The sequence below is a fragment of the Phacochoerus africanus genome, chromosome 15 (assembly GCF_016906955.1).
Source record: "Phacochoerus africanus isolate WHEZ1 chromosome 15, ROS_Pafr_v1, whole genome shotgun sequence".
Classification (NCBI taxonomy): Eukaryota; Metazoa; Chordata; class Mammalia; order Artiodactyla; family Suidae; genus Phacochoerus; species Phacochoerus africanus.
Genome location: NC_062558.1, coordinates 59,773,259 through 59,794,869, shown reverse-complemented (window position 1 = coordinate 59,794,869; position 21,611 = coordinate 59,773,259). Strand labels below are relative to the sequence as shown.

The following is a 21,611-nucleotide window of genomic DNA, read 5'->3' as shown; positions in this document are numbered from 1 at the left end:
TGAAATGCTGTCTTTGGGAATGGGGGAAGGAGCAGGAGTTGTAACAAAGGAGTTGTAACAAAGGGATGATTCTTGCCCTCAGAGTTCTAGGGTGAAAAAGTGGTCATACAGCTTTTATAATGCAGAGCCAACTGAGACATTTAATTGAAGTATACGTTTTATGTATGGGGTTTCTAGAAATGAGTGCTGCCTTGACTGGAATGTATCAAAACATTTAAACTTGCTTTTTACAGGTAGGAAGAGATTTAAGAGGGCAGCATAGACGCCGACCAGCACAGCATCATGAAAGTATATAGTATGAGAGATTTGGGAATAAGATGGAGAAAAGCTGAACTGGGGATTTAGTGGGGAGAAAAAGTGAGAAAAAGAGAATATGTTTTATATGGAAGTAGAATGTAAAGAAGCAGGTAATGTGGGAAGGGGGTGAGCTTCTAATTTATAGAAATGCTTTTCACTCATTATATGACCTGAGTGAATTTCTTAATTTCTTAGAACCTCAATTTGTTCATCCATAAAGGAAGGATAACGATACAGCTATTTAAGGTTATAATGAACTTTAAAAAGTTGGGTGTAAACTACCGGATGCATTATTTTAGATATAATTGACACTCAAGACTTGGTAAGGTACCACTAGTATTTGATGTATATATTTTTTAAAGTCTTTCTGCAGGCTTCTCAGTATATACCCAATAGAATTGAAAGCAGGGACTCGAGCAGGTATTTGTACACATGTTCATAGCAGTATTATTCACAATACTCTAAAGGTGGAAAAAATCCAGGTGTCCACTGATAAATGAATAGGTAAACAAAATGTGGTGCATCATACAGTGCAGTATTATTCACCTATTAAGGGCATTCTGACACAGGCTACAACACGAGTACATCTTGAGGACGAGATGCTAAGTGAAATAAACCAGTCATAAAGGGACAAATACCGTATGGTTCAATTTATATGAGGTAGCCAGAGGAGTTAAATTCATAGAGACAAAATAGAATGCTCTTTGGTAGAGGCTAAGGGAGAGAGAAGGAGAAATTATTTAATGGGTATAGAGAATGAGTTTTGTAAGATGAAAAGCTTTCTGGAGAGAGTTGGTGGTTCTGATTACACAACGTCAATGACCTTAATGCGACATACCTGTACCCTTAAAAATGGTTATAATGGTCAATTTTATGTTGTTTACCCTATTTGGTGAATTTAATATTTTTTCGTATGCATTTGTCCATAAGACTGCAACCATTTTATTTTATTTATTTATTTATTTATTTATTTATTTATTTTGTCTTTTTGCCTTTTCTGGGGCCGAATCCGAGGTATATGGAGTTCTCAGGCTAGGAGTCTAATTAGATCTGTAGCTGCTGGCCTATGCCAGAGCCACAGCAACGCGGGATCTGAGCCGCGTCTGCAACCTACACCACGGCTCACGGCAACGCCGATCCTTAACCCACTGAGCAAGGCCAGGGATCGAACCCACAACCTCATGGTTCCTAGTTGGATTCATTAACCACTGAGCCGTGACAGGAACTCCAGGAAAGATTTTTTTTTTTGACATTTTCAATAGGAAGGATAGTTCATACCAGTCTCAATTTGACAAGTATCACAGAGATCATGATGTCTAGTACTGTGATTTTATAATTGAGACATAGTCCTGAATGTTGGTTGCATTTAATTGATTTTATTAACTACAAATTGTCTTTTAAAATATTTTCATTAAAATAATTTTCCATGCTCTGAATTGGTTCAGGTGGATAAAACAACTCTATAGCTAATGAATTCATCCAGATGTTTTTTTCATTCACAAAGAAATGACATTTTACCAGTATGTCCTCTTATTGTTAGTATCTTGTTAAGTAATGTTCATTCAGAATCAGCAATAGGAGTTCCCATCGTGGCACAGCAGAAATGAATCCGACTAGGAACCATGAAGTTGCGGGTTCGATCCCTGGCCTCAGTGGGTTAAGGAGCCGGCGTTGCTGTGAGCTGTGGTGTAGGTCGCAGACATGGCTCGGATCTGGCGTTCCTATGACTCTGACTTAGACTGGCGGCTATAGCTCCAATTAGACCCCTAGCCTGGGAACCTCCATGTGCCGAGGGTTTAGCCCTAATAAGAAAAAAAGAGAGAGAGAGAATCAGGAATAGTTTAGTTTCGCTGCTTTTTTCTTTTTTAAAAGGTTTCTTGTGCGGTAGATTAAGGATCTGGTGTTGTCTCTGCAGCTGCTCAGGTTGCTTTGGAGGTGTGGGTTCAATCTCTAGCCCAGAAACTTCCATGTCCCACAAAAAAAAAAAAAAAAGGGAGTTCCCATTGTGGTGCAGCAGAAACAAATCCAACTGGTATCTATGAGGATGTGGGTTCCATCCCTGGCCTTGCTCAGTGGGTTGGGGATCCAGTGTTGCCATGAGCTGTGGTGTGGGTCGCACATGCAACTTGGATTTGTCATTGCTGTGGCTATGGTGTAGGCTGGTGGGTAGCTCCAGTTTGACCCTAGCCTGAGAACTTCCATATGCCACGGGTTCAGCCTAAAAAAAAGCAAAAATAAATACAACTGATGAGTGCCACAAAGGAAAGTCACATGGTCCTAGGTAAGCATACAGTAAGGGCTTGACTTTGAATGGGGTGGCGTGAGACAGTTCTTTCAGAAGGTGCTGTTTGCTGGAACTCTGCAGGATTAGTAGTAATTAATCAGGTGAAAGAGTGAGGAGAGCATGGTATGAATGAAGGCTGGAGGGAGCAGCACACAAAACCCGTAGAAGTCAGAGGGCACAGTGTGGGTGAGGAACTGAAACAGGTAGGGCATGGGAAGGGAAGGAGAGGTGATAGAAGTTTTACATTTTATGCCCACTTATGTGAATTCAGCTGAAACATCCTGCTTCACCAGACATGGCAGGATCCTCCGGTGGAACAGAAGCAGTAAGAGTTACAGAGAGATGCAGGGAGAGGATAGGGAGGTAGTAATTTATTTGGAGGAATTGGCCTCCATGATTTGGGGGCTAGGAAGTATGAAATTTGTAAAGCAGTCTGGCAGGCTGGAATTTCAGTTAGAGTTGATGTTGCAATCTTGAGTCTGAAATCTGTAGGTTGAAACTTAGGGTTTCTTTGTTGTAGTTTTGGAGTAGAATTGCTTCTTTGGGGGATCCTCATTCTCTCTTCTTAAGTCTTAAAGCCAGCTGGATGGCCCCCCCACCCCCACCCCGCCCTACCACACTCCACCCCATTATAGAGGGTAATCTGCTTTACTCAGAGTCTGTCATTTAGGTAATATTAATCACATCTAAAAAATGCCTTCACAGTCACATTTAGACAGGTATTTGACCAAGCAGCTGGGTACCGTAGCTAGCCAAGTGACCCATCATAGAGTATTGCCATAGAAAATAGAGAATAGACTGGGTCAGTGTAAGTAATAACCTTTCTTCTGTCTGATTTCTTCTACCTTGAAGTACACACTGGAGTCTGTACCTTGACTATCAAATCAGCTTGAGATTATAGGTATATAGATATGATTATCCTTCATCGTCAGGCTTACCTGGCTAATCCCATTAAACTGAGATAACATTGAGCCTCACCGTGAAGCCCCAGGAAGGTTTGTGTGCACCACCTTCAGCTGATGGAATCTTGCTTCCTACACTCTCTCCTACCCATCAGTTACCACATGTACCACAAGAGGGAAGGCCTTGCTACTTGTGTTGGATTCCAGCATTTAAAGCACTACTATTTTTGCTCAGTATGGCCCTGAAATGTAAGCCAACTATAAGAATTTGAGGGCAGGACTATGCCTAGAAATATTGAAAAAGTAGTGGTTTATATTAACCCTGGGGAAATTTCGTTTAGAGTACATGCAAGCCTTGAATTTTTTTTATTTAAAAGATTTTAAAAGCAATTCTGACACACAAGTAGGGGTTTATGTACTCATCTTTGAAATGTGTATCTTTGTGAATTATAACTTGACAATAGCATGAGTTGAGGCTGATGATGTAAGTGGGGTGGAATTAAGCAGCTTCTCCCCCCGCCTCCCCTTTTCTATGGCCACACCTGTGGCATGTGGAAGTTCCCAGGCTAGGGGTTGAATCAGAGCTGCAGGCCTACACTGCAGCCCTGGCAACACAGGATCCGAGCTTCGTCTGCAACCTATACTGCAGCTTGAGGCAGTGCCAGATCCTTAACCCACTGAGTGAGACCAGATAACTCACTTACATCCTCATGGATACTAGTTGGGTTCCTAATCCACTGTGCCACAATGGGAACTCCTAAGCAGCTTCTTATAAACCATGTTAATGATTTTGCTCTGTATTCTAACAGAGCAGTGGTGTGAAAACAGTCTGTGGTGTGAGAATGGATAATAAGAGAAAAAAAAAAAATGGATGAGGGAAGGCCTGGAGGCTCTTAGAATTGGCAAAACAAACAGGACCAGGTTTGGAAGGAAGACTGATTTCATCGTTGGACCTGCTGATTTTGAGGTCCCTCTGACGGGATTATCTTATATCCACTTGGATATATGTGACTCTGACCCAGAGCTGTAGAACAGGAAGACGTGACCAGGGAGGTAGAAGAAAGGGGGAACTGGAAGATGATGCTGTCAGAGGAGCCAAAGGGAAGCTTGTTTAAAGGAGAAGAGTGGTGAAAATGCTGAATGCTGCTAAGATTAAGACTGAGAAAATATCCATTAGGCTTACTCAGTATGATAATTTTCGTGAGAGCTGTGTTAGTGTAGAGATGTGCTCAGGCTACAGTGAAGTGTGAGATGTGGTTGTTGAGCTACTTCAGGAATTCACTCTGGAGGGGAGGAGAGAGACAGAACCAAAGTTGGGAGGAAAGATAGGGCGATGCATGGAAGAGATATGAATGAGTTAAAGTGTTGACAGTATCGGGGGAAGCCTCATCTGAGGCAGGGAGAATCCATTAAGGTTGGGTGGCATCTGGGTCCCGAGGCTGGCTGTGCTGGCCAGCCAAAAGATGGACCGCCTCGTATATGGTCATAGGGGTAAAGGCAATATGGTACCATTGTTTATTTTCCCACATCCCTGTTGTATTCATCAAAGTCCAAACAGCAGACAGAAACTGAATGGTAATGTGAAGAGGGAGAGTTTAATATGAAGAGTTAATTGTGTAGGGGATTACTTTATAAGAGGGACCACATGCCCTGAAGAGTACAGGAACATCAGAGGGGGTACCCACTGGCCCAGGGCTGATGCAGAGCATCTAAGGAAGGAGCTTTTGGAAGAGTCCTCCCCTCACCCTCTGAAATTATGGCCCTTCACATGGCAAAGAAGTTTGCTGAGGTGTTGTGCTCATGGATTCTCTGGGGAGGGGCCGTATCGTGGGACTTGCCGAGGGTGGGGCTCACCAGAAGCCTTCTTCCAGATCTCTAAGGGAAAATAGATGTCCCCAAAGAGAGGCGACATGCTACTGGCCACTTCAAGCTGCTGGCTGTCCCAGCTTAGAAGGCCAAGAGGGGCACTTGAAAACTGACAACAAGGAAGAGAGCTTTCTGCTGCTTTGCTGCCCTTCGAGCGCCCTCTGCCAACAAAGCTTAACATTGTGCCAGCCGCAAAGGAGAAACGCTTAAGGGTTCACCTCCATTGTCTGATAATGGCGCTGAGAAACAGTATGGTGACAAGTGTCGCATCTGTTATTGATCTTTTCAGTTTTTTTGACTTTTCTATTGTAGTGATGAATATCCTTGTACATAAATCTGAGTGAATGTATCTTGTTTAACTCTGATTCATAAGAGCCAATGACACAAGAGCATACTTAGTTGCTGTTTGCCTTTGTATGCGTAAAGTATTTCTGGGAGGAAATGAGAACTGTGGATTGTCTTTAGGAAAGGGAACTGGGTTTTATGAACCTATTCCTAAAACTAAAAATGTACAGAAATATTTTTTATTGTAAATATAAAAAAGTTATGTGTTTTGTTAAACTTATTATTTCATTTCTCAGCATCTTCCAGTTACATTTCTCAGCATTTTCCAGTTACAGTTTATTATTAAAGTGTCCTTATCATGTCTTATTCTGTCAGCTGAAGGCACCTGTTTTCTGACCTTACTTTAGCATGACTTGCTGCTTAAAATGTCAGGCTATTTTCATTTAGTAGTTTCCTCTTAATGCTGTAAAAACTAGGTCATCCTTTTCCTTGTGTGTCTTTGACCCTCGTATGGCATTTGATGTACTGACAACCGCAGTGGTTGACCTCAACACGGCTGCTACCAGGCCTGACTTGTAGTGTCAGCTGCTGGGAGTTGTGTGAATGCAGGCCTCTGTGGTGAGAGGTGTTACCAATGACCTACCCAGTTCTGGGTTTTCTTCCTGAATTTAGTCTCTTCTTCCTGCTTTTACAATAAAACCTTCAAAAAGAAGACTTAAGTTTCTTAACCTGACAGTATTTTAAGAAATGCTTTTTCCCTGTATTACCTTCTAGATTAAGACATGATAAAATAATGTTAAAATTTGTAGCTATAGAATTTGGTTGTTTTAAAACACTTAGGGTATTTATAGTACTATTTTTTACCTTTTTATATTTAATTCAGTATGGACTCTGTAAAATATATATCTGATATTTTTAGTATTACTCATTAGCTTTTTTTTTTTTTTAAAAAAACTACTAAACTACTAAAGCAGAAAGGATTGCTTTTTTTTTTTAGGGCCACACCTTCGGCATAGGGGTCAAATTGGAGCTGCAGCTGCTGGCCTACACCACAGCCTCAGCAATGCCAGATTCCAGCCACATCTGCAGCCTATACTACAGTTCACAGCAGCGCCAGATCCTTAACCCACTGAATGAAGCCAGGGATTGAACCCACATCCTCATGGATGCTAGTTGGATTCTTTCCACCAAGACATGACAGGAACCCCCAGAAAGGATTGATTTCGAGTATGGGAAAAACATGAATTTGAATTTTGACACTTTGATCTGCATTATTTACAGTGTTTTTAGCAATTAAAATTAAAAAGTCAAATGACCTTGAATTTTATGTGTCATTCGCTTGAATCATCATCTGTTTTGCTGCTTAAGGGAACAAAAAATAATCTGTATAGTTTTTGTTGAAGACTATCAGCATTTTTTTTTTTGTCTTGGGCAAAAAAGACAAAAAATATAGTTTTTTGTATAGTTTTTGTTGAAGACTATCAGCATTTTTTTTTTTGTCTTGGGCTGCTCCCGTGGCATATGGAGGTTCCCAGGCTAGGGGTTGAATCGGAGCTGTAGCAGCCAGCCCACACCAGAGCCACAGCAACGCGGGATCTGAGCCGCGTCTGCAACCTACACCACGGCTCACGGCAACGCCGATCCTTAACCCACTGAGCAAGGCCAGGGATCAAACCCACAACCTCGTGGTTCCTAGTCGGACTCATTAACCACTGAGCCACGACGGGAACTCCCATGAAGCCTATCAGCATTTTTGTAATAGCCCTTTCTTAAATTCTTTAGAAGGGAGTGGTGCAGTGGAAATGAATCTGACTAGGAACCATGAGGTTTTGGGTTTGATCCCTGGCCTCGCTCAGCAGGTTAAGGATCCAGCGTTGCCGTGAGCTGTGGTATAGGTCACAGACGTGGCTCAGATCCTGCGTTGCTGTGGCTGTGGCGTAGGCCAGCAGCTATAGCTCCGATTAGACCCCTAGCCTGGGAACCTCCATGTGCTGCGGGTGCGGCCCTAAAAGGACAAAAGACTAAAAAAAAAAAAAAACTTTAGAAAATATTTTCCTGAAAAGCTTTGCCCTTTCTCTGTAAGAAAGAGGGTAGATTTTTAAGACCAGCGGCCTCATGAAGTACAAGGGGGAATTGAGTACATTTATTTTGGAGCTGCCTGAGGTTCGGTCAGAGAAGTGTTCGCTCTGTTCAGTGCTAGCCTCCACCTGTCCCCAGCTGGTTCTTTGCATTCTAAGAAGCCATCTAGGACTGATGTTAAGTAGGCATCCATTAAGCTTTTGTTGAGTGAGGTGTTGAGTCGTTTGAAGTTCTTTATTATGACATCCTCATTAGTGGCCATTCCTTAGTGATTTTCTTGGTTGGTTTTTCAGGACTGCAGGAATACGTGGAGGCTGTCTCTTTTCAACACTTCATCAAAACACGATCACTCATCAGCATGGATGAAATTAACAAACAATTGATATTTTCAACAGAAGAAAATGGGAAAGAAAATAAGACTGTAAGAATTTAAAATCATAATTCATATTTATCACATAATTTATATAACAGTATGATAATTATAGGAGATTTATTGGCTTATAATGCTAAGACTGTTGAGATGGGAATGTTTTCTGAAGTGTGATTTCATAGATTCCCAATTATGGTCTTTTTAAATATTTTAGTTAGTGGATAAAACAACTATGGGTATGTTGGAGGGAGATAATACTCTTTACCCAGAGCATTATTGAGTGATTACTCTAAGTCCACTTAGGTTTTACTGTATATTTACTATGTGCCCTTTATAAGCACTCTCTCATTTAATCCCTTTATTATTCTTATGAGGTGAGAATTATCGCCCTCATTTTACAAAGATGGAAACAGACTTTTAGAGTTTTAAGTAATTTATGAAAAGCTACACAAATAGTGTGACTGCTAACCTTAAGTCAGGTGTCTTGAATCCAAAGCCAGGGAGTGTCCTTATCTACTCTGCCAGTGTTTCTCAAAGGGGACCTGTGCCAGGTATCTACCTCAAAGGAGTGTTTTAAAGGATTTGATCTAAAGGTCTTAAGTTAGGCAGTGTACAGCACAGGACAGATAAGTGCTCAGTAGTTAGTTGTCATTATAAAAGTCTGTATAAATTTGTTATGTAGTGAGAGATGTTAATCACTTAGTTCATAATGCTTGTATCTGAAATATTATTTAGCTTATTCTAAATTAAGGAAGGAGAAACTTTTATAGTTCAACTTTTAAATAAATACTATTTTTTCTCCTTGAGTTTCTAGATACAGTATTCAGGCAGTGAGGTAAAATTTGAATATATGGTAACTTCCTAAGATACTTAGTATAGTTCAAGAAAAAATTAAACAGTTTCCCTCTTTTTATTTTTCATCAGTTTTTCTTTATTGTAATAATCACTCAGAGTCAGGATAGGTAGGCACAAAGTAGATGAAGCTGTGAAAATCATATTTTCTTGAATATTTCCTAAAATGTTAATATTGAAAAGTGAGATTGGAGTTCCTTTGCAGCTGGATCAGTGGGAGGCAGGTTTGATCCCCCACCCTGCACAGTGGGTTAAGGATCCAGCATTGCTATAATTGTGACATAGGTTGCAACTGTGGCTCAGACCTGATACCTGGCCTGGGAACTCTATATGCCTTGGGGGCAGCCAAAAAAGAAAGAAAGAAAAAGAAAGTGAGACTTAATTTGGCATGACTGAGATACAACTTACTTTAAGGAAACCGTGTATTTTCTCAATTTTAAAAATTATATGAAGTTTATTAAGGGGGAAATTCATCTTGAGAAGTAAAATTCCTTCAAATTTTTAATTCATTACCTATCAGAAAGAAGGGTAGGCTTATTTGACCCTCCTTCTTAAATCTTAGGCAAGTTACTACACCTTCCTTTTGAGTTCTAATTCACAGTGGAAGTTAGGGCAAAAAGGTAAAGAAAAACTAAGAGGACATGTACTGTTCTGAGGATTTAGGTAGGAAATTATTCTAAGGTTATGGTGTTACAATAGTCATATGCTACGCTTCTCATAATGTTAAGACCACATTCATAAAGAAATTTTCCTTTTAGAGCTAAAGATTCTTTTTGGTGCCAAAAATTCCGGTAATTCAGTTAGGGGAAGATATTTTTCTCTGACTTGCCTGTTGAGAGTGTTGTCAGAATCATTTAATTTTTTAAAAACTTTTTATTATGAAAATTTTCAAATACATAACAAAGTGGAGAGAATTGTAACACATGAACACCCATATACCCCATTACCTGGATTCAGTACTTGTTAACATTTTGTCATACTTGCTTCATCTAAATATCTTTTGCTAAACTACTTTAAATTATAGATATCATGATATTTTATTCCTAAGTACTTCAGATCCATCTTGAAAAACTGCATTTTAAGGAATTTTCTTTCCCCTAGTTTCTAATACATATTATCAGTTAAGCAGAATTTATTTCCTTGACAGTTAGTTGAAATTTGTTAGTTTTTCTAATATACTTTTTTTCTTCAAAATCCACTTCTTTGTTATAACCAGGAAACTCCTTCTATCTAAAGATAGAAGCAAAGAACATTAACGTTTTCTTAAGCAAAGGTCATTTTCATAAATGACTTAGGAAATGACCAGCCACCTCTTCAAACCTGCCACCCACAATCTGTCCTTTCCAAAAAGATTCCATTTCTCTTAATAAGTCAATAGAAACAAAACCTAGTGGGTGCTTTTATGTCAGGATAATTGGGAAGCTAACTTTGGGTACTTACTCAGTTCTACCATTAACTAGTTATACAACCTACAGTGTTTCTTAGATCTCATTTCTTACACTCTGTATTTAGAAGATTGGACCAGATGGTCTCTGAAGAGTCCAGAGGCATTAGGATCCATGTATTGGATACAGAACAACCAGAGTCCTCTTAATAAAACCTAAATTTGACTCGGTCATTTCCTCGCTCAATGACTCTCTGTTACCTAGAGGTAAAGTTCTGATTTCTTAACATGACCTTCTCCCCTTGTTCTGTCTTTCTAGACTAAGCCTGTACTACTTCTTTACATTTTACTCAAAGGAAATACCTCACTAATCCCTCAAATATACGTCACAATTCTCACCACGCCTTTGCAGTTCTCTCTGCCTTAAACGTCCTCTAGTGTAACTGCAGCCCATCTAGCTAAGTCTCTTACAGACATTATGTCACTATGTAGTGTCAGACTACATGTTTAGTCACTATGTAGCATTGCCTCTTGCTGGAAGAATCCAGTAGAGAAAGAGAAACTGGTGTGGAGAGAGGAGACACGTGGTGGTGGTGGTAACGGTGATAGCAGCTAACATTTATTGAGTGTTTACTTTGTGTTGGGCATTATGCCAGGAACTTGGTAAATGTTATCTCATCCTTAAAATACACCTCTGAGGTAGGTACTGTTATCCCATTTTACAGATGAGGAATCTGAGGTTTAGAGAGATGAAATAACTTGCCCAAGGGCATACACCTTATGAAGCAAGGTCCTGGAAGAGGTGGGAGGAGATGGGTCAAGGTCATTTGGAAGAGTTAACCTCAAACAAGAGGAGGGACAACTCATCATCTGAGACTGGAGGATAGAAGGTAAAGATGGATGTGGACATAAATAAGTTTTTCGTTTTTCATTTTTTGTTTTTTTTAGGGATAAGGTAATTAAGAGAGCTTGTGCCAGGTGATCTGGCAAATAACCAGGGCAATGAAAGTAGGCAAGATTGTTTCATGAGAGTGAAGAGATTTGGGAATGAGTAGGGGGCTGAGAAGGAGAGTGGTGAAGGTTTGGAATAGTCTTTGAAGAGACTGGAGAGGACCATCTAAGAATAAGTAAAAGGATTGGTGAGTAATTTGTAGTGGTACAAACTCTATACAGTTGTGATTATTGTTATTTTTTAGCCCAGTGCTACTCAGTCACTTGAATAAAGCACTAGCAAGAGTAGATTTTAATACTGATTCAGGGTTGTGTTTTTGCTGGGCAGGTGCAGTAGAAAATTAGGAGCCTAAAGGAACTAAGGAGGATGTAGCATGATGGTCAGTGCTGAGTGGGGATAGAGGTGAGGTCAGAGGGGACTAAGTGACTGAGGAAAACATGGCTGGGTCCTAAACCTGGAGGGCTTTATGATTGGTCATTTAAATGAGCAAGTCAGTGTCATGCAATAAAGGCATTAGGCCTTGTTTAAGAATGTTTTAATTTTATTTTGTATGTAAAGTAAAGTTGGAAATAGTTGATTTTATAATGAAACAGTATTAGATCTCAAAATTATCTTGAACTCCTAAGTTCAGCTCCCTACTGAGGGCATGAATTCCTCTTGTGCTGTCTTGAATGGTCATTTAGCAAAATGGATCATTTTAGCTAGAGAAGATTAGTATGATCTGTTGTTAATTTTGTACCTTACATGTGATAGATGCATAGTCCCTCTTTTTCACGGTGTGTTTTCTTTGTGTGTGTGTGTGTGTGTTTTTTCCCAGCCCTCCTCTGATGCACAGGATAAGCAGTGTGGTACCTGGAGCCTGAAACTCACACCTGTTGATTACCTTCTGGGAGTGGCTGATTTAACTGGAGAGTTGATGCGGATGTGTATTAACAGTGTCGGGAATGGGGACATTGACACCCCCTTTGAAGTGAGCCAGTTTTTACGTCAGGTTTATGATGGGTTTTCATTCATTGGCAATACTGGACCTTATGAGGTTTCCAAGAAGTTGTATACCTTGAAACAAAGTCTGGCCAAAGTGGAGAATGCTTGTTATGCCTTGAAAGTCAGAGGTTCAGAAATTCCCAAACATATGCTGGCAGATGTCTTTTCAGTTAAAACAGAAATGATTGATCAAGAAGAGGGAATTTCTTAGAACCTTACTCAGTTGTTATTCTCTTAACTCCTAAGAGAGACCAATTTGTAAGACTGTTATTTAGTATATCATTTGACTTTGTGGCTTTTACATAGAAATGTTTTCAGTTGTATTTGTTTAATTGTATACAGGCTGTACATAAAATTACAGAAATGAATCATTTCTTGTATCTTGTGAAAATTTGCATACAAATGTTTGCATATAGGCCTGTTTGAACTTTTGCTGGCTCAACTTCATCATTTATCTTTGTAAATGTGAACATGCTTCAGAGTGCACTTTCTGCCATACCTGTGTTGATTTACTTTGTGTGAATTTTGGAGTGGTAGTATTTAGTGGAAGCCATTTATAATTTAAGGTGATGATTTCATTATATGTAGAAAAGGTTTTAGTTTTACATCTGGACTTGAGCTTCCTGTTCAAATTTCTTGGTAATCTTGTGCCAAGCCTCCAAAATAGGCTTATTCCATAGAACAAGGATTAAAAATTAAGTTATCAGTATACTTTAATTTTATGAGATGTTGTAGTGAGAATTCATATTATAGTCTGGCTAAATTAGGCCATTTTGAATCCATATGAAATAGCCTTCCAGAAAAATTGACCAATACCCCTGATGTTAGTTTCTGTATTTAAATTTTTGTCCCATCACAGATCTGATAGAGAGTTGGCACTAACATTGTAATATTTTCCCTGGTGTTTGAGTTTAATTATACACTTGCACACACAACTGAAAAGCTAGTAGTGATTTTTTTGTTGTCATTATATTTCACTAGGCATGTTTGGAGGCTTTCCTAGTCTAACACCTATAAGAAATTACATATAAATAATTATAATGAAATATTGAAAGTTTTGAAGTATAAAGTTAATCCAAATCTTTATAGTTGTTCAGTTGTGTTAATTGATAGTATAAAAAGTTGCCAAAGAAAAGTTATCACGTACAATTCAGCAATAAGACAATTGTCAACACAGTTGGGAATAACAAGTAGTATCACTAGTCATAGAAGTAGTCTCACTAGTAATATTTAGAATTGGAATTTGCCTATTAAAATTAGTAATAGATTATTCCCTATGATGTGAAACTGACTTGAGCATGCCACTGTTGGCTGACAAACTAGACGTTTCCATGGGGTTTTGTGAGTTTTGAGAATCTAGATACCGGATTTTATTTTTGGAAAGAGTAGCAGCTCTGTTTGCAAGGGCTTTTACTTGAAAGTGTAATTTTCCAAAAATTATCACCTAAAGGAAAATAAAATATATACATGCCTAATAGATTAGGTTTGTTTGTCTGGTGGTAGTAAGATTTTTTTGGTTTCACAGCTGAAATACAGTCTTATTACATATTTTTCTTTCCTCTGCCACTTGAAGTTAAATTTATAATGTTAAAAATAAAATAACTATGGATTAATTAATGTCTTACAGATGTTTAAAACTGAACTCTTTTTTTTTTTTTTTTGACTTTTTAGGGCCACACCTAAGGCATGTGGAGGTTCCCAGGCTAGGGGTCGAATTGAAGCTGTAGCTGCCTACCTACACTACAGCCACAGCAATGCTGGATCCTTAACCTTTAACACTGAGTGAGCCCAGGGATCAAACCCATGTCCTCATGGATACTAGTCAGGTTTGTTACCACTGAGTCACAATGGGAACTCCTAAAATTGAACTCTTTGAATAAAATATTAAAATAGAAAAGTAAAGCCTAATTTTTTGATCAGTTGAGAAATTCTTTTTTTTTTTTTTGCTATTTCTTGGGCCGCTCCCGCAGCATATGGAGGTTCCCGGGTTAGAGGTCGAATCGGAGCTGTAGCCCCCAGCCTATGCCAGAGCCACAGCAACGCGGGATCCGAGCCGCGTCTGCAACCTACACCACAGCTCACAGCAACACCGGATCGTTACTGAGCAAGGGCAGGGATCAAACCCGCAACCTCATGGTTCCTAGTCGGATTCGTTAACCACTGCACCATGACGGGAACTCCCAATTGAGAAATTCTTAATCAAACTGTTAACAGAATTTTTGGCCTGTACAGGAATTCTGATATAGGCTGTCTTAATACGGAGATCTGTGATTTCTTAAAATAAGTCCAAAGGTAAGGAAAGTCAGGGCAGACATCTCTTCACATCTCATTGACCCAAACTAGGTAATAACTTTTCTATCCCTCATCCCTCGAAACCAGTTATCCACTTAAGGAAGGTGAGATCACCTTGACAGATCAGCTTTCCCTTATCTGTGAGATGTAGAGCAGACACAAACTGGGTTAGGGTGTTGCCATCACAGGTGAAAGGGAAATGGCCTTTGGGTAGCCCATCAGCAGTAGCTCCTGCAGGTGGATTGGTGCCATGGCTGATGATACATTTCTACACTGCATGTTATACCAGCACAGGGGGCATTAGACCCAGATGGTAGAAAATCTCTAAATATATCTGGACTGTGTCTCAGTTTTAAAAGTGTTGCTCTCATAGCAGCACTTGGGTAATGTTTTACATCTTTATCATAAAAAGAAACTCGTTTGAGTTCCCTTGTGACACAGAAGGTTAAGGATTGGCATTGTCACTGCAGTGGCCCAGGTTGCTGCTGCTGAGGTGCAGGTTCAGTCCCTGGTCCAGGAACTTCCATATGCTGCAGGTATGGCCAAAAAAAAAGATTAAAAAAAGAAACTGGTTCTAGGTAACATGACAAGTTGCTGAAAGAATTATGAAATAAAATTGGATTAAGTCCTTCATAAGTAATGCTACCTGTATTGAATCAGTGTTTTTTCACAATATACATTACAGAGCCCTAGGCCTTTTTGAAGGCTCCTTAAAGAAAGGTGTTATTTAAATGAGACTGGATTGAAAACTTGATCCAAGGCCTGTGCTATCTACAAAAGACTCACTTTATTTATTTATTTATTTATTTATTTATTTATTTATTATTTTCCCACTGTACAGCAAGGGGATCAAGTTATCTTTATATGTATACATTACAATTACATTTTTTTCCCCCACCCGTTGCTCTGTTGCAACATGAGTATCTAGACAAAGTTCTCAATGCTACTCAGCAGGATCTCCTTGTAAATCTAAGACTCACTTTAGATTCAGAGGAACAGATTAAAGGATTGGGAAAAGGAGTTCCCATTGTAGCTCAGTGGAAATGAATCCTACTAGGAACCATGAGGTTTTGGGTTCGATCCCTGGCCTTGCTCAGTGCGTTAAGGATCCGGTGTTGCTGCGAGCTGTGGTGTAGGTCAAAGACGTGGCTCAGATCCCATGTTGCTGTGGCTGTGGTGTAGGCTGGCAGCTACAGCTCCAATTCAACCCCTAGCTTGGGAACCTCCATATGTCGCGGGTGTAGCCCTAACAAGACAAAGAGACAAAAAAAAAAAAAAAGCTAAATAGACTTTAAGACTTTTTTTTGCTTGAGACAAAGAACAACATGTAATGGTAAAAGGCTTAATCCATTAAGGATACATAACAATCGGGAGTTCCCATCGTGGCTAAAGGGTTAACGAACCTGACTAGGGTCCATGAGGAGGATGCAGATTCAATCCCTGGCCTCATTCAGTGGGTTAAGGATCTGGTGTTGCAGTGGGCTGTGGTATAGGTCACAGACATAGCTCAGATCTGGTGTTGCTGTGGCTTTGGGGTAGGCTGGCAGCTGTAGCTCTGATTTGACCCCTAGCTTGGAATACATGACAACCACGTGTGTGTGTATAACAAAGAGCCCCAAAAATCTATGAAGCAAAATATGAGATAATTGAAAGGAGAAATAGACAATTCAACAGTGATAGTTGGAGACTTTAACTCAACTTCTAATAATGGATAGAAGAACAAGACAGATGAGTAAGGAAATAGAGAACTTGAGCAATAATATAAACCAATTAAACCTAACACACATACATAGATCATTCTACCCAGCAAGAGAAGATACATTTTTCTCAAGTGCATATGGAGCATTATCTACAAACTATCAGCCCGCAGAGTAAGTCTCAATATAATTAAAAAGACTGAAGTCATATAAAATATATTCTCTGTCTGTAAATGGAGTGACAGTAGAAGTTTGAAGTAAATTAAGAAAGTTCAGAAACATGTGGAAATTAAGCAGTATACTCCTAAAGAGCCAGTGGATCAAAGATGAAATTACAGGGGAATTAGAAAATATTTTGAGAGGAATGAAAAAGACACAATATACAACTTAACGGGATCCAACAAAAGCAGTGCTCAGAGGGCAATTTCTAGCTTTAAACCCTTCATTTAAAAGAGTCACTTCAGGAGTTCCCATCGTGGCTCATGGTTAATGAACCTGACTAGTATCCATGAGGATGAGGGTTCAATCCCTAGCCTTAGTGGGTTAAGGATCTGGCGTTGCCATGAGCTGTGGTGTAGGTGGTAGATGTGGCTCGGATCTGGCATTGCTGTGACTGTGGTGTAGGCTGGCAGCTGGCACTCCAATTCGACCCCTAGTTTGGGAACCTCCACATGCCATGAGTGCGGCTCTAAAAAGACCAAAAGACCAAAAAAAAAAAAAAAGTCACTTCAAATCAATAACCTGAACTTCTACCTTAAGAAACTATTGAGTTCTCTTGTGGCACAGTGGGTTATGGATCTGACATCGTCCCTGCTGCAGCTTGAGTTGTTGGTGTGGTATGTGTCTGATCCTGGTCTGGGAACTTCCACGTGCTGTGGGTGTGGCAAAAAAAAAAAAAAAAGGAACTGGAAATGTAATAGCAAACCAAACCACAGAGGAAATAGAAGAAAAGAAATAAAGATTAGAGCAGAGAATAGAAAACAAGAGAGAATGTCAGACCGAAAGTTGGTTCCTTGAAAAGATGAATAAAATTAACAAACCTTTGGCTGAACTGACCAAGAAAAAGATGACTCACATCACTAAGATCAGGAGTAAAAGAGGGGACATTACTGCTAACCTTACAGAAACAAAAACTTTATAAGGGAACACTATGAACAACACTATTGTACACTAAAATTATGTAATCTAGATGAAATAGACAAATTCATAGGAACTCACAAACTAACAAAAGTGACTCAAAAAGATGTTGACAGGGAGTTCCCGTCATGGCGCAGTGGTTAATGAATCCGACTAGGAACCATGAGGTTGCAGGTTTGATCCCTGGCCTTGCTCAGTGGGTTAAGGATCCGGCATTGCTGTGAACTGTGGTGTAGGTCACAGATGGAGCTCGGATCCCATGTTGCTGTGGCTGTGGTGTAGGCCGGCGGCTATAGCTCTGATTGGACCCCTAGCCTGGGAACCTCCATATGTCACGGGAGTGGCCCTAGAAAAGACAAAAAAAAAAAAAAGAAAAGGCAAAACAAACAAAAACACACACACACACACACACACACAAAAGATGTTGACAATCTAAATTATAACAGAGATTAAATTACTAAGAAAAAAGAAAACTTGCAATGAAGAAAAACCCAAAACCAAATGGCTTCACTGTTGAATTCTACCAGATATTTAAAGATTAACACCAGTTCTCATGTTCTTTCCAAAAAAATAGGGAACACTTCCTAACTCATTGTATATGCATATTTTTTGTCTTTTTAGGGCCACACCTGCAACATGTGGAAGTTCCCAGGCTAGGTGTCCAATTGGAGCTGCAGCTACCCTCATACTCCACAGCCACAGGAACTCAGGATCTGAGCTGAGTCTGTGACCTACACCACAGCTCACGGCAACAGTGGATCCTTAACCCACTGAGTGGGGCCGGGGATCGAACCCTCATCCTCATGGATACTGGTCAGGTTAGTTACCACTGAGCCATGACGTGAACTCCATAATTCATATTAAGGCGTCATCTTCATACTAAAGCCAAACAACTATAGACCAGTGTCCTTCATGAATATAAATGCAAAAACCCTCAACAGTATACTAGCAAACCAAATTCAGTCACAAAAATTATTCTGTACCGTGACCAAGTGGAATTTTATCTCAGGAATGCAAGATTGGTTGGTGCAACATGAAAATCAAGTGGTAACATACCATATTTAATGGTATGAAGAGGAAGAAACGTAGTTCATCTCAATTGAAACAGAAAAGTCACTTGACAAAATTCCAACACCCTTTCATTATAGAAACACTCAACAAACTCAGAGTAGAAGGGAAATTTCTCATCCTGATCAAGAGCATCTGAAAAACACACACACAAAAAGCTAACATAATTCATGGTGAAAGGACTGAAAGCTTTCCTTCTAAGATCATGAACAAGACAAGGATGTCCAATCCTATTTTTTTTTTGTCTTTTTGTCTTTTCAGGGCTGCACCTTTGGCATATGGAGGTTCCCAGGCTAGAGGTCGAATTGGAGCTATGGTGGCCAGCCTACGCCAGAGCCATAACAATACCAGATCTGAGCCACGTCTACGACCTACAACACAGCTCACGGCAACACCGGATCCTTAACTCACTGAGCGAGGCCAGGGATCAAATCCACACCCTCATGGTTCCTAGTCAGATTTGTTTCCGCTGTGCCATGATGGGAACTCTGATGTCCAGTCCTATTTAACATTGCACTGGAGGTTCTAGCTAAGGCAATTAAACAAGAAAAGGGAATAAAGGGCATCCAGTTGCAAAGGAAGAAGTAAAACTATATTTGGAGGTAACATGATCTTTTTTTTTGGGCTGTGCCCATGGCATGTGGAGGTTCTTGGGATCGACCCCATGCCACAGCAGTGACAACTGCAGGATCCTTAACCTGCTGAGCTACTAGAGAACTCCAACATGATCTTACATATGTGCCTCTAAAGATTCCTCAAAACCACCAAAACTATTAGGACTAATTAATGAATTAAGGAAGGTTTCAGGATACAAGATCAATAAATAAAAATCAGTTGTATTTCTATAAACTAGCAATTAAAAATCTGAAAAGAGGAGTTCCTATTGTGGCGCAGTGGAAACAAATCTGACAGGTGTCCATGAGCATGCAGGTTTGATCCCTGGCCTCGCTCAGTAGGTTAAGGATCCGTTGTTGCCATGAGCTGTGGTGTAGGTTTCAGACTTGGCTTGAATCCTGAGTTGGCTGTAGCTGTGGTGTAGGCTGTAGCTCCAATTCGACCCCTAGCCTGGGAACTTCCATATGCTGCAGGTTTGGCCCTAAAAAGCAAACAAACAAACAAACTGAAAAGAAAATCAGGACAATTCCATTTATAATAGCATTAAAAAGAACAAAAAATATATAGCCATAAATTTACCTTAAGAAGTGAAAGTTGTACACTGAAAGCTGTAAAACATTGCAGAAAAAATTAAGACCTAAATGAATGAAAAGGCATCCTGTGTTTGTGGAATGGTAGGTTTAATATTGTTAAGATAGCCATATTCTGCAAAGTGATCTGTAGGCTTAGTGAAGTCCTTATCAAAATTGCAACTTCATTTTGCAAAAAAGGAAGAATCTGATTCTAAAATCATTTGAAAATTCAAAGGACAAAGAACAGACAACATATCATTTGAAACAAAGGACAAAGTTAAGGCTCACATTTTTTAAATTTCAAATCTTACTGAAGGTACAGTGAGCAAGACAGTATAGTACTGGCATAAAAATCAATATCAATGTGATAAAATTCATATTCTAGGAGTTCCCGCTGTGGTGCAATGAGATCGGTAGTGTCTCGGCAGCACCAGGACACAGGTTAGATCCTCGCCCTGGTGCAGTGGGTTAAAGGATCCAGCGATGCTGCAGCTGTAGCGTAGGTCACAACAGTGGCTCAGACCTGATCCCTGACCTGGGAACTCTGTATGCCGTGGGGTGGGCAAAAAAGAAAAAAAACCAAACTGAATTCTGTAAAGAAACCCATGTATCTGTGGTCAGTTAATTTTTTACAAAGGTACCGAGACCATTCAATGTGGGGAAAGAATGGTCTTGAACAAATGGCACAGCTGAGTATCCACAAAAGAATGAAGTTGGGCCCTTCAGATCATATACAAAAATTAATTTGAAATGGACCAAAACCAGTTAAGAGCTGAAACTATAAAAAGCAGGTGTACATTTTCTTTCTTTTTGTGTGTGTGCTTTTAGGGCAACACGCATGGCATGTGGAAATTCCCAGGCTAAGGGTCTAATCAGAACTGTAGCTGTCAGCCTACGCCACACCCACCACAACATGGGATCCAAGCCTCGTCTGTGACCCCGCAGCTCACGACAATGCTGAATCCTTGACCCACTGAGCGAGGCCAGGGATTGAACCTTCATCCTCATGGTTCCTAGTAGGGTTTGCAAACCACTGAGCCACAGAGGGAACTTCCAGGTGTACAGTGGCTTTTTAGGTATGACCTCAAAAGCACAAGCATCCAAAGAAAAATATAAATTGAAACTTCCATCAAAATTCAAAACTTTTGGGGCGTTCTCACCATGGCACAGTGAGTTAATGATCTGGGTTATTTTCTGTGGAGGCCGCCCGTTCGATCCCTAACCTGGTGCAGTGGGTTAAGGATCCAGCACTGCTGCAGCTGTAGCATAGGTCACAGCTGTGGCTCAGATTTGATCCCTGGCCCGGGAACTTCTGTATGCCACGGGTGCAGCCAAAAAGAAAAAACAACAAAAAATTAAAATCTTTGGTACATCAAAGGACACTATCAATCTTAAATCAACTATGCTAGTAAAAAAATTTAAAAAGGGCTCTATAAAGAAAGTGAAAAGGCAACCCACGAATGAGAGATCATAATCCGATAAAATAATGATATAATGACAATAGATATATGTATCTAGGATATATAAGGAACTGTTACAAACAACTCAGCTTACCAGGCAAAAGATTTGAATAGACAGTTTTGTAAAAATGACCAAGAGCACATGAAAAGATGTTAAACATCATTAGCCATTAGGGAAATGCAAATCAAAATCACAAAATACCACCCTACATGGAGTTCCCGTTGTGCAGTGGAAACAATCTGACTAGGAACCATGAGGTTGTGGGTTCGATCCCTGGCCTCGCTCAGTGGGTTAAGGATTCAGCGTTGCTGTGAGCTGTGGTGTAGGTTGCAGACGCGGCTCGGATCTCATGTTGCTGTGGCTGTGGTGAAGGCCAGCAGCTCTAGCTCCGGTTTGACCCCTAGCCTGGGAAGTTCTATATGCAGAGAATGCAGCCCTAAAAAGCCAAAAAAAAAAAAAAGACAAAGCACCACGGTACACCCACCGTATATATAAATGTCATGTCTATATCTTT

At 40.0% G+C, this 21,611-nt stretch overlaps 1 protein-coding gene across 2 annotated transcripts in view; it reads left to right on the top strand.

Annotated features, from left to right (window-relative positions):
• Positions 1–13,881, top strand: part of TSNAX (translin associated factor X) — a 31,103-nt gene extending 17,222 nt beyond the window's left edge. The window contains exons 5-7 of one of the 2 annotated variants that reach the window (XR_007132279.1): positions 8,007–8,134; positions 11,045–11,209; positions 12,089–12,215. Coding sequence is in view for 1 of the 2 variants with exons in the window: in XM_047761231.1 (XP_047617187.1) it covers positions 8,007–8,134; positions 12,089–12,466 (506 nt within the window). In the remaining variant the exon portion in view is untranslated. Of the gene's footprint in view, positions 1–8,006; positions 8,135–11,044; positions 11,210–12,088 lie in introns of both variants that reach the window. The other variant, XM_047761231.1, reaches the window with a different exon arrangement.
• The last annotated feature ends 7,730 nt before the right edge of the window (positions 13,882–21,611 follow it).